This window comes from Leptopilina heterotoma, unplaced genomic scaffold (assembly GCF_015476425.1).
Source record: "Leptopilina heterotoma isolate Lh14 unplaced genomic scaffold, ASM1547642v1 Lhet_63, whole genome shotgun sequence".
NCBI lineage: Eukaryota > Metazoa > Arthropoda > Insecta > Hymenoptera > Figitidae > Leptopilina > Leptopilina heterotoma.
Genome location: NW_025111149.1, coordinates 2,246,083 through 2,259,409, shown reverse-complemented (window position 1 = coordinate 2,259,409; position 13,327 = coordinate 2,246,083). Strand labels below are relative to the sequence as shown.

Below are 13,327 nucleotides of genomic sequence, written 5' to 3'. Positions count from 1 at the left end.
GGCTGCGTGAAGTTAGCCCCCCATTATGAAAAAACCTATTTTTTACCATTTATTCGCCGGAACTATTTCTAAAAACTATCAGGAACTCTAGAACTATTGTAGAGGAAGTCAGAACTCTAAAGAAAATTTCATTTTTTTGAAAGTGGGGGGCCAACTTCACATACATTATTTCCATAAATAATAAAACTAATTTTCAAAAAATCTAAAAAAAAGATCAACTACATCTCAAATATCTTTATAAAAAAATAGCAAAATTCTTAACCAAATTCAATTATTTTAAAATTTTTTAATAAAATTAATTAAAATTCATTCATTTTTCGCAAAAATTAAATATTGATCAATATCAACTATTTTCATACAATTCACCAAAAAATTTAATTATTTAAAAAAAAATTTATAAAATTCTACAAAAACTTTTATTTTTTTTTCAAAAAATAATAAAAATTTCACAAGAATTTAATTAATAACAAATTTTTTTTATAAATTTCTTCGCAATCATTCAACTATTTTCATAAAATAAGATTTAAAAAATTGTTGATAACATTTTTTATGAGAATTTAATTTCAAGAAACATAAAATTAATAAATTACTTATTTTTGTATTTAAATAATTGAATTCTCATAAAATTTACTAATAAAAAAGGATTTTAAAAATGAATTTCAGTTAAAATTTTAGATTATAATTAAATATTAAAAGCATTATAACGTAGATTTTTAGAAATAATTAAATTTTGAAAAAGTTTCAAATTAAGATAATTGAAATTCATAATTTTTCATATTTTTGACAAACGCCCCTTATGAAAAAAGAGTACTGGAATGAGTATTGGAAAGAGTACTGGAATGAGTATTGGAAAAAGTACTGGAGTGAGTACTGGTTTGAGTATTGGTTTGAGTATTGGAAATCCAGTACTTTTTTCGCCTTTATATAATCTAAAATTCTTTTACTCGAATATTTGCAATTGACTCTATTCTTAAACCTGAAATATTATAAGTAAAATTCATTTTTCTTATTTTTATTTCCTATAATTCTTATTTTTCTTAATTCTAATTGTCGGAATAATTTTCTGTCATTTCTGTCGACTTTTTAATGTCCACATAACCTAAAATTTATTATTTATTTTATTTAAAAATAAATATATATATATATATATTTTTTTTTTAAAATCACATAATCATATCCACCCCCACAGCACCGAAACTTTCCTAAAAATGTAATTAATATTTACTTGCAATATTCGGAATATTTAATTGCAATGTTTATTGAAAGTTGTGTACAGATTTAAATGTCCCGATTAAATAAATGTTTAGCGCGAAGCTTTCCTGAACATTTCAATAAAATCTTTGCATAATTATAATTATAATTATGCAAAGATGTAATTTCATGTTCAGGAAAGCTTCGCGCTAAACATTTATTTAATCGGGACATTTAAATCTTTATACAATTTTCACTAAACTTTTCAGTTAAATATGACGAATATTGCAAGTAAATATTTAATAAATTTTTAGGAAAGTTTCGGTGCTATGGGGGCACTAATATTGACATAATTCCTATTTTTTTAATGTCCTATTTTTTATTTTATTTGTTGTTTTTCGTTCTTCCAATTGTCTATTATAAGTCAGACTTTTTTTTAATAAAAATTTATTTTAACGAATGGGCGTTTGACACATTTATTTTTTCTAAAAATCACATAATAATATTCACTAAGATTAACTGCTACACGGAGAGAGAATATATATTAAATTTTGTAAAAATATTTTCAAATTGGGGAAAAAGTGCGACAAAGCGAAATTTTGATATAAAAAATACTAAACTTTAAAAAAACTTATGTGAAATTTAGTATAATTATATTAAATATCAAGAATATTAATTAAATTCTAATATAACTTTAGTAAATTTCACAAAACTTTTTTTAAAGTTTAGTATTTTCTATATCAAAATTTCGCTTTGTTGCACTTTTTCTCCAATTTGAAAATATTTTTACAAAATTTAATATATATTCTCTCTCCGTGTATTTGGCATAATTCCCAATTTTCTGAAAAGTTAAATGTCCTATTTTTTATTTTACTAATTATTGTTCGTTCTTCAAAGTATCTATTTCGCTTTTGTTGCAATCGTTGCAATGCAATGTAATGGCAATCATATTAACAGCTGAGCCTTTACGCTCGCTGCATGCTTCTGCCCTTTACTGGCAAATGGCTATAATACACGTCTTGCCGCCTGTCATAATTGCATTACTTTTGTACCTTTTGTATTTCCCATTCTGCAACCGCGTTTCTGCATAGATTTAAACAATCTTTTGAATTATTGTAATTTAGAAGATGCTTACCCATTGTTCGTTGGCAGATTTTCTAAAAAGTGCCCGTGTACAGAGAAAAACTAGTTCGAAAACATTTGTTTACTAATTTCACGTCGTTTAACCCAGGCAGTGCCGTTTTTCTTATAATAATTGTAAGTCGCACATAACCTCTCAGGCGGAAATTTCCAACCGGCGCGGATCCTAGCCCGTACTGACGCCGGTGTAACTGTACTGGCTCGGAACCGCCTGCCAACCGAATGTGAACGGGCATTCTACCGAATAGTGACTAGGCCAGGAGCGCGCTGGCAACCGGCTCGGAACTGGCATTCTACCGCCCGCTGACCGGCCGGGAGAAGCCGTTCCGTGTATAATTCAACCGGCTGGGACCTGGCACTCTACCGACCGCGGATTTTTCATTTAATAGCCAGCCGAGCGCTGGCATTCTACCGACTAACAACCGGCTCGGATCCAAATGATAATTTCAACAAATATCAATACAAAAAATAATAATTAATTGCAAAAGATAAACACTAATGACAATTCATTGACAGTTCACTTTACACATTTTTTTATACACTTAAACGCAATTTTTTTTATACATACACATTTGAAAAATCCTAACGCTTGGAGGTACGAACCTACGCCTAACCGAATATTTACGCACCGAAATCTCGCACGCTAACCACTATGCTACGCTCGCATGGGACTCTCAAATCTTAAATACTCTCAAGTGTCACTAGCTCAAATAAAACTTGCAGAATTACTACGCGTCAATGATACCGCTATATTTTCAATACTTTATTGAATGTATATTTAGGACTATTTCGATATTTCGTTAAAAAAGAAACTTGTTATATTTTTATTATTATATAATACATATTATATTGAATATAATTGTTTTTCAATATAATAATATTGAACGTAATAATATTAATAATTTTAATTAACATGTCAATAATAATAAATTTAGTATTATTAAGATATTATTAATTAACATTAATATTGTTGAGAATTAATAATAAATTATCAATATTAATATTAATTAATAATATATCAATAACAATAAATTTATTATTATTAAGATATTAATTAAAATTATTAATATCATTACCTTCAATATTATTATATTGAGAAACAATTATTCAATTATTATTGAGATATTATTAATTAATATTATTATTAATATTAATAATTTATTATTAATTCTCAATAATATTAATGTTAATTAATAATATATAATATTAATTAATAACGAATTTTTTAATTATTTAATTTTTAAAAAAGTCTCAATAAATAATTACTTAATATATTGATTAGATTTATATAATAATAATTATTTTCTAAAATAATGCAATTACTTGTAATAATTATTTAATTTATAATGTGACAATAAATGACGAGATCCGCAGTCGGATCCTCCCCAGTACCGAGCCAGTACAGACTCAACATATCCGTCATTCTTCCGACGCCGCAGAAGAATAAGATCCGCCGGCGGAAGAAATCCAGTACCGAGCCAGTACTGACAATAGTGGGAAGACGGTTCCGACAGTCGGAGCATAATCTGTACCGCGCCGGTTGCTTTTTTAGATCCGAATCGGTACAGACCGTCGGTACTTGCGGTCTGTACGGGCGCGGATCCCAGCCGGTTGTAAACTCCGACGTTCGTCCGACTTTTCCGCCTGGGCTACAAATTTCAGAGACTTGACAATTTAATTCACACCTTCAAAAATTGTTATGAATTAGAGATTATGATTAATTATTTATATATTCGACGAAATAATTCAATTCTCCTAATTAATCCATTATTCTATAATAAATCGTGTTATAATTTCTCTAACGGGCGAATTAATCTTTTTTTTATTTCGCCCATTTTTTTGTATATTCTTCTGACGGACGAAATAAACTATTATTCTTATTTCGCCCGTCACTGTGTATTTTTGTGACGATAAAAATTTTTTATTTTTAATAAAAAAAGTCTGACTTATAGACAATTGGAAGAACGAATAACAATTGGTAAAATAAAAAATGGGACATTTAATTTTTAAGTAAATTGTGAATTATGTCAATATTAGTGGATATGATTATGTGATTTTTAGAAAAAAAAATATATAAATATATATATATATATATATATATATATATGTATTTTTTTTAAATAAAATAAATAATAAATTTTAGTTTATGTGGACATTAAAAAGTCGACAGAAATGACAGAAAATTATTCCGACAATTAGAATGAAGAAAAATAAGAATTATAGGAAATAAAAATAAGAAAAATGAATTTTACTTATAATATTTCAGGTTTAAAAATTGAGTCAATTGCAAATATTCGAGTAAACGAATTTTAGACTATTTATAAAGGCGAAAAAAGTACTGGATTTCCAATACTCAAACCAATACTCACTCCAGTACTTTTTCCAATACTCATTCCAGTACTCTTTCCAATACTCATTCCAGTACTCTTTTTTCATAAGGGACCATTCTGTAGAATTAATTCTTTTTAAAAGTTTAATAGGATTTTTATTAGAATTATTTCAAGTTTTTATTTTTCAATATATTATATTTAATTGCAGAATTTCCGAATAATTGAAATTTTATAAAATTGAATTGTAAGCAAATGAATTTAAAAATTTTCAAAGAAATTTTTTAAAAATTATTAAAAATAATGGATTTATTGAAGAATTTTAGTTAAAAGCACTAGAAAAAAATTTAATTTCAGAGAAGTTACAAATTATTTCAGAAATTCAATTATTTTCAAGAGTAATAAAGTTCTTCTTAAGGATTCAATTATTTTTACTAATAATAAAATTCTTTATGAGAATTGAATTTTAAGAAACATTCAATTATTCAATAACTTATTTACTTTTGCATTTAAATAATTAAATTCTTGTAGAATTTTCTAATAAAAATTGATTTTCATTTCATAAAAATGAATTTCAGTTAAAAGTTTTAATTATAATTGAATATTAAAAGCAATATTGCGTGAATTTTTAGAAATAATTGAATTTTGAAATTAATTTTTTTGAAAAAGTTTAATTGAATTTTCTTTGATATTATTTAAAGTTTTTATTTTCTAATATGCATTTAATTAAAGAATTTAGGAGTAATTGAAATTTCGTAAAATTGAATATTGTAAACAAATGGATTTGAAAATTGCCAAAGAACTTTTTCGAAAATTATTAAAAATAATTGATATAAAGTAAAATTGTAGTTAAAAATTTTTGAAAATAATAATTGAATTGAAATAATGAAAATAATTTTGAAGAAGTATAATATTCTTATAATAGAAAATAATGATTTTATTAGTCATCTTTAATTATTATAAAATATGAAGAAATCGCCCAGGCAGAAAAGTTGGAGGTGTGCCAGCACTGACGACCGGCATGGTACCGAACCGGTTGTAAAGTCGGACTTATGCCAGTACCGGCAAAAAGGTACCGGGCCGGATATGAAATAAATACCGGCCCGGTGGTAAATGTGTATTTGTACCGGTACTGGTAGTGTGTACCGGGCCGGTTGATTAAAAATATCTGGCCCAGCACCGGCCCGGTACTATAATTTACTTCTGTTTATATACCGCCGAAGAAGATTTGCCGGTGATAATTTTTTTACCGGCCCGGCACCGGCCCGGTACTGTTATTTGGCTCTGTTTTATACCGCCGAAGGAGAATTGCCGGTTATAATATTTTTACCGGCCCAGCACCGGCGTATCACCGGCCCGGTACTGTCATTTCGCTCTGTTTTATACCGCCGAAGGAGAATTGTCAGTGATAATATTTGTACCGGCCCAGCACCGGCCCAGCACAAAAATTTACTTAATACTTTCTACTAGCACATAAGTTTTGCCGACAAAAATATTATTACTGGCCCAGTGTCATCCCGGTTGTTTGCTAATGTTAAACTAGCAGAAAAAGAATTAAAGAAGAGAAAAAAATTTGAAAATTAATTTATTAATTTAATTATTAATAATAAATTAATTAGTTAGTTATGCCGGAAATTATATTAATACCGGGTAGGTTGTTTATTGGTGCCTGCCCGGTATCTAGCCGGTGAATAGGGCGGTTATTATTATTTATAATTACTATTTTTATTTATTTATTTTTAATAATTTAAATTGAATTAAAATAAATTAAAAAATACAAATACTGGCCCGGTACCGCACCGGTTGAATATTAGTGCTGGCCCGGTACTGCTGCCAGGTGGAATGTCGGTTGGACATTATAAGCTCACTTTGCATTTGCTTTCCATATGCAGGTTTAGGTTAGCGGATGTGGTGTCGACTTTGCAGCCTCAGGGTCCTGAGTTCAATTCCTCGAGTCTTCAGATTTTTCTATAATTGTTTATGTTTCTCTGTTTCAGCATTTAATATATTTACTGTTTCGAATTTAAAATTAATAATAACATTGATAATAATAATAATAATTAAACAATTTTAATTTAATTTAAATATAATTTTTTTAACCGGCCCGGTACCACACCGGTTGTTTTTTAGTGCCGGCCCGGTACTGTGTCAGATATTCATTAGTGCCGGCCTGGTACGGTTGCCGGATACCTACCGAAGTTATCATCCGGCAATTTACCGGCACTGCGCCGGTGGAATGAACACACTTATGCCGGTACTGGACCAGTACCTAGCTGGTTGTGCAGCCGGTAATATACCGGCACTAAATGCCTTCCAACAATAACCGGGCCAGTACCGCCCCGGTGGATTATTCGGTACCGGCCCGGTACGTATGCCGGATACCTGCAGTAGTTATCATCCGGCAATTTGCCGGTACCGAGCCGGTAAAAATTACGGTCTTATGCCGGTACCGCCCCGGAACTTATAATCCGCCGTTTGTACCGGGCCGGTACCATCCCGGTCGTCAATTTCTACCTGGGCGATGACTTTGAGTCGAAGACTCGGAGTTATCGATATCTTCATGTATTATAGTTATAAAAAAATTTAATAAACTAAAATTTCATTCATTGTAAAAAATAACACCAAAATGGATTATTTTAATCTTTTTTGGTGTTAATTTAATGTGCAACACTTTTTAATACCTCACGATTTACTGTGTTTTCGAAATTAGACCTATGACGCTATGACAAAGTTTACTCCGAAAATAGTAGAAGTTGACATTAGATATAGAGAAAAAAAATATGCACTCAATTTTTGACTATTATCATAGTAAATTGTACCGCACAGTAAACAGTAAACAGTAAATAAATATTGATCTCAAGATATATTAGAAAATGAATTGCAGCTTTGTGAAATTAAACGACTGGTGCGGAAGCTCCACACAGAGCGTGATATATAAACTATAAAAGTAGAGGAGGATATTTATATGCTGGACCGAATATAAGTGTACAGGGTCGTAAACAACAAGTTGCACCAATTTGAGAAATATTCCCAAAACGTTTGCATATGAGCTTTTTATTTACATATGTTACATTTATGACCTTTACGATCAACATGCATTACCGCAGCAGTTGTTTACTATTAGCTTTATACGTTTTCTAGCGAGAAGAGACACGGCACAGGTTTCAAAGGAATTCAATTTCGCATTAAATACTCGCAACTTCGAGAAATAGTATCAATCGAATTTCACCGAAAAATAATTACAAATAAATGTGTCGTCCGTTTGAATCATAAAAAATTTTATCATCAAATTTTTAAATAATTGAATTCTTTCGACAAATTTTAATAAATTTTTTAAGAATAATAATATTTTTCGATGAATTCAATTAAAATTTTATTAAAAATAATTGAAATTCTACAATAAGTTTTATTATTTAAGAAAAAAATTGAATTTCTAAAAAGACTTTTATTAGATTTTTATTATTATTTTTTATTTATTAAATTTTATTATTTACGAAAATAATGAATCCCTGTTTTTTTAATCCTTTTTATTATTTATGAAAATATTTGAATTATTCGGAAGAAATTTATAAAAAATTAGTAAATAATCGAATTCATGTGATGTTTCCATTATTTATGAGAATATTAAATGTTTGCGTAGAATTTTATTAGAATTTTTTTAAATAATTGAATTTTTTCGAAAAATTTTATTATAGATATTGAAAATTATTGAATGGAGGGAAATAATTATTGAAAATAATTGAAATTTTGCCAAGAATTTTATTAAAATTTTTGAAAATAATTGAATTTCGGAGAAGAATTTGATAATTTTTGAAAATAATTGAAATTTTGACGAGAATTTTTAAAAATGTTTAAATATAATTTAATTTGTGCGAAGAATTTTATTACTTTTGAAAATAATCGAATGTCTGCAATCATTTGTAACTTTTCCAAATTTAAATTTTTTTAGGTTGTTTTCAAACTAAAATTCTTTTATAAATTCATTTTTGTAATAATTTATTAAATATATTAATTTTAACTAATTTTAGAAGAATTTAAAGTTTATTAAAATTTTTTTTAAATATTTGAATTCTTTTGGAAAACTATTAAAATAGTAGATATTGAAAATAATTGTGATTGAGGAAACTCTTTAAAAATAATTGAATTTCGGAGAAAAATTTGATCATTTTTGAAAATAATTGAAATTTTAAAGAGAATTTAAAAAAAATTATTGAACATAATTGAATTTTTGCGAAGAAATTTATTACTTTTAGTTTAAAATTTTTAAAATTAGCTACTTTTTAATCATTTCAGTTTAAAGATGTAATCGGTTCTAGACATTGTTTTTTTTAGTGTAAACTAACGAATAATATAAAAATAAACTACACTGTAAAAAATTTAGGGAGTTAACGGACTTGGGAGTTGGAAGTGAAATTTTACGAGTTAAAAATCAACTCCAAAAGAGAGTTAATTTCTAACTCCTTTCATTCAACACCCGCGCGAGTTATTTTTTCCTTGGGGAGTTAGCATTTGGGTGTGAAGTTTTAACTCTCTTTATTTAACTCCCCTGGCATTAACTTCCCAATAAGTGCGACTTTTATAGAATCCCCTGGGGAGTTAAAATTTAACTCCCTTTTTTTACAGTGTAATCATATTATTAATAAAATTCATTGCAAAATTCGCAATGCTACACAGAAAAAAATGCGAATGGTAAAAACAACCACATTTGTGTAGTTAGAAAAAAAGTAGTTAAAACTACCATATTCAGCAGCATTTTAACTACACTTCCTCAGTTAGTGGAACCAAAATGAAGTAGTTGGTTTTATGTAGTTAAAATAACTACTTTACGTAGTTGAAATAACTAACAGATGCTTGTAAATGGCTCAACTATAGTGTAGTAGTAAAAACTATTGTTAAAAATAGTTAATTTTACTATTGTGGTAGCAAAAATAACTATTTTGTATTAATTGCAAACAAAATGAGACTTACTGTTTTTATATAGTAAATACAACCTCTGAAAGTTGTTACTTTTATGATTTATGTAGTTAAAACAACTATTTCTTACTAGTTGCAGAGAAAGAAAGAAATTTACTGTTTTCATATAGTAAAATCAATTGTTGAAAATAGTTATTTTTACTATTTATGCAGTTGAAAAGATCATTTTTTTCTGCAGAGAAAAAACGTGAGTGGTAAAAGTATCCACATATGTGCAGTTAAAAAATATAGTTAAAACTACCATATTCAGCAGCATGTTAACTAAACTTCCATAGTTAGTGGAACTAAAATTGAATAGTAGGTTTTATGTAGTTAAAATTACTACTACACGTTATGATTGTGAATAACTCAACAATAGTGCAGTAGTTAAAAGTACTGTTAAAAATAGTTATTTTCGGAATTTCTGTAGTAGAAATATCCATTTCTTGCTATTTGCAAAATAAATTAAAATTTACTGTTCCAAAGAGTAAGAACAACCGCTGGAATTTGTTATTTTTGTGTTTAATGTAGTTAAAAGAACCAATTCTTACTAGCCTTTAATAATTTATCTCTATGGTGGTAAGAAACATTTATTTTTATAACTACAAAAGTCATAAAAGTGTTACGTCCGTAACTTCTTAATTTACTTAAATTATCTATAATATTCAGGTGTGTATTTCTTTTAAACATATTGAATTATACATATATATTATACTAACGTATTTGAAATACGTATTCATACAATCTCTTCATATTATTGCATTATATTCAATATATTTAATAAGAAGGTAATTGTCATTATAAATTTGATATGTATTTAAACAAACTTATAAATTATAACAAATCCAAGAAAGATGGGTAATACTTTTCATGTAAAAAGAATAACGATAATCCATCAGGCAGATTAATATAATCCCATAATCATTTGAGTGTATAAAACAAGCAGGCAGGTGTCTAATTTCTGGAATCTGAACTGAGAGGTACAACGGTCGCCCCTCAACCCCCCTTAAACTATCGCTCTGGATTGCAACCTACCAGCCACAAAAGAGAGAGACAACAGTCGCCTAGCAGTCACAATTGAGAGAGAAAATAATCACTCCTCACGCCTCTTAGACAGTCTTCACGGCATTGCAGCCAGTCGCTCCAACCCCCCTTAAAATCCAAGCAACATCGACACGTGTATGATTCCAAAGAATTGATGAAGACAGTTTTATATAAAAGGGGATATGAGTTCTACTCAGATCAGAGAGTAACTATTTAGAAATCAACCTGAACACATCGTTCTGTACAAGAGACTAGAGAGTAATTTTTTGGGAATCAACCAGTTTACATCGTCCAGTCAACGTTAGCACATCACATAGTTACAAGTGAATTCAAAGTACATCTTTGAAAAGTGAACAGTATATCTTCAAGTATTCTTTTCAAAGTGCATTGTTCGAAAGTGAACAATATATCCCCAAGTGTTAAAATTGAAGTGAACTGTAAATCAACCTTTTATTATACACCAATTTGCAAAATATAAATTTTAAACAATTTCCAAAATTATTAAATTGGAAATAATCTCAACAATCAAAGATCTAATATTGAAACAACACATTCCAAATTTCGAACCATCGAAATTTGCTCAAGAGGCGACAACCGTCTGGAAGAAAGCAGATATTTTCAAAATACAATACACTATCTCATTAGTGTAAACAAGAGGATTAATACCCAACCATTAAGGACAACAAGCAGAAGGCCCCTTTTCGTCTACCGCTCAACACCATTGAGATCGGACAACAGATTATCATCACACCACCAGTAATCGTTATTCTTTAAGTAAGATTTATAATTTTTGTACTCATTGTAATTTTGTCAACTCTTTTCTTTCTTGTTGGTTTTTAAATAAATTATTCTCTCACATTTAGTAGGCTCATTGACTTATCCTCATCCCAAATTAGATTCATTTATGAAACTAATTTAAAACGAGGAACGCTAGGTATATTTAAAAAGGTTTCTCGTTTTGACGTAACAAAAGCAACAATTTCTATGTTATTTTTACTATATGAAAATAGTAAGTTTAATTTTATTATAACTAGTAAAAAGTGGATAATTTTACTACAGAAATTCTGAAAATAACTATTTTCAACAGTACTTTTAACTACTGCACTATCGTTGAGTCATTTAAAATCATATGCTGGCTACATTTCAACTAAGTCCTTGAGCTTAAAAAATTAGTTACTGCAACTAAACGGAGTAGTTATTATGACTGAATCTAAGAAGAATGTCCTCAAGTACAATGCCAGTCATCGTAGCGTGCGAGCGTGGTTAGGTGGTTAGGTTATCGGTTTGCGAATGTTAGGGTCGTGCGTTCAATCCCCGGCGTTTGGGGATTTTTCTCTGTTAGGTGTATAAGAATTTAATATATAAATTATATATGAACAAAAATAGGTAAGAGAAAATATAAAAAAATGGACCTCAATAATAATAAAGAACAAATAAATAATTTCATTTTACTACTTTAAATAGTTAATTTAACTATTTTTTACAGTTGTTACAACTACAATTTGTTACGGGCGCCTATAGGAACTATGAAAATTTAGTTACTGCAACTAAATGAAGCAGTTAGTATGACTAACAACAAATAGTTAAGATAACTGTTTTAGTAGTTAAATTTACTGTAAAAATGGTATTTATTACTACATTTTACAGTTAGACTAACTATTCTGTCATAGTTCATTTTACTAAATAATGTTACGGGCGCCTATAGGAACTACAGGAAATAGTAAAAAAGTAGTCAAATTTACCATATTTTTTTTGTGTGTACAGGTTCTTCGCCATAAAGACGTGGTATTTGGAGAACAAAATATTCAGATACGGACCAAGGGCTCATAACGTACTCTCGAAGGTTGGACATTACACTCAAATGGTGTGGGCATCGACACATCAAGTGGGCTGTGGTTGGACGAAATGTAACAAGAGTGTAGAACCACTTGGTGTTCCATACTTCAGCTATGTATGCAATTATTGTCCCGCGTAAGTACCTCAACATATTCAAAAAAATTCTATTTCAGTTTCGAATATTTTTTCCAATTTTTTCAAAATTCATTCACTACTTACTTTCTAAATATAAATTATTAAAAATGTTTACTAATTTGAATTAGTGACTGACTTTTTGCTTTTGAATTAGTTAATTTTAGTAGTAAATATACACGGAGAGAAATTTATAGTAGTGGGTAACATAATTGTGGTTAGGGTGACCATCTTTAATGCTACGTATACAGACAGCTATCTAGATAGTCACCGTTACCATCAATATCATCAGGAGTAACATCTTGGTAGTACGGGGTAGCATAACTATATTTTTTTAGCATCTGTGATGGTTGGCAGTAGCATAATGATAGTATCGTGTAACATCATCTTTTTAACATCAAAATCTGACTATCCATTTCTCTCAGTGTAATAATGTTTATTAATATTTCATAGTAAAATCTACTAATAAATAATAATTTTTACTAATTTATTAATAAAATTTGCTAATTCAAAAGCAAAATGGCAGTTATTTTTACTATTTTAAATTTAGAGAGTACTAAAATTTTATTTCTTCCAAATAAAGTTTATTTAGCATAAACAGAAATTTTATGTACACTACCGTCGGGAATTATCGGTACGGCTGCACGCACACGGCCCAAAAACATACCAATCTTTAAATCACGATTTATGTCCGAGCATTTTCA

At 28.7% G+C, this 13,327-nt stretch overlaps 1 protein-coding gene across 2 annotated transcripts in view; it reads left to right on the top strand.

Moving 5' to 3' along the window:
* Positions 1-13,327, top strand: part of LOC122509883 (cysteine-rich secretory protein 2-like) — a 213,204-nt gene that overhangs the window by 185,632 nt on the left and 14,245 nt on the right. For both annotated transcript variants that reach the window (XM_043624190.1, XM_043624191.1), the window contains exon 5: positions 12,420-12,626. In XM_043624190.1, coding sequence (XP_043480125.1) covers positions 12,420-12,626 — 207 coding nt within the window. The remainder of the gene's footprint in view (positions 1-12,419; positions 12,627-13,327) is intronic.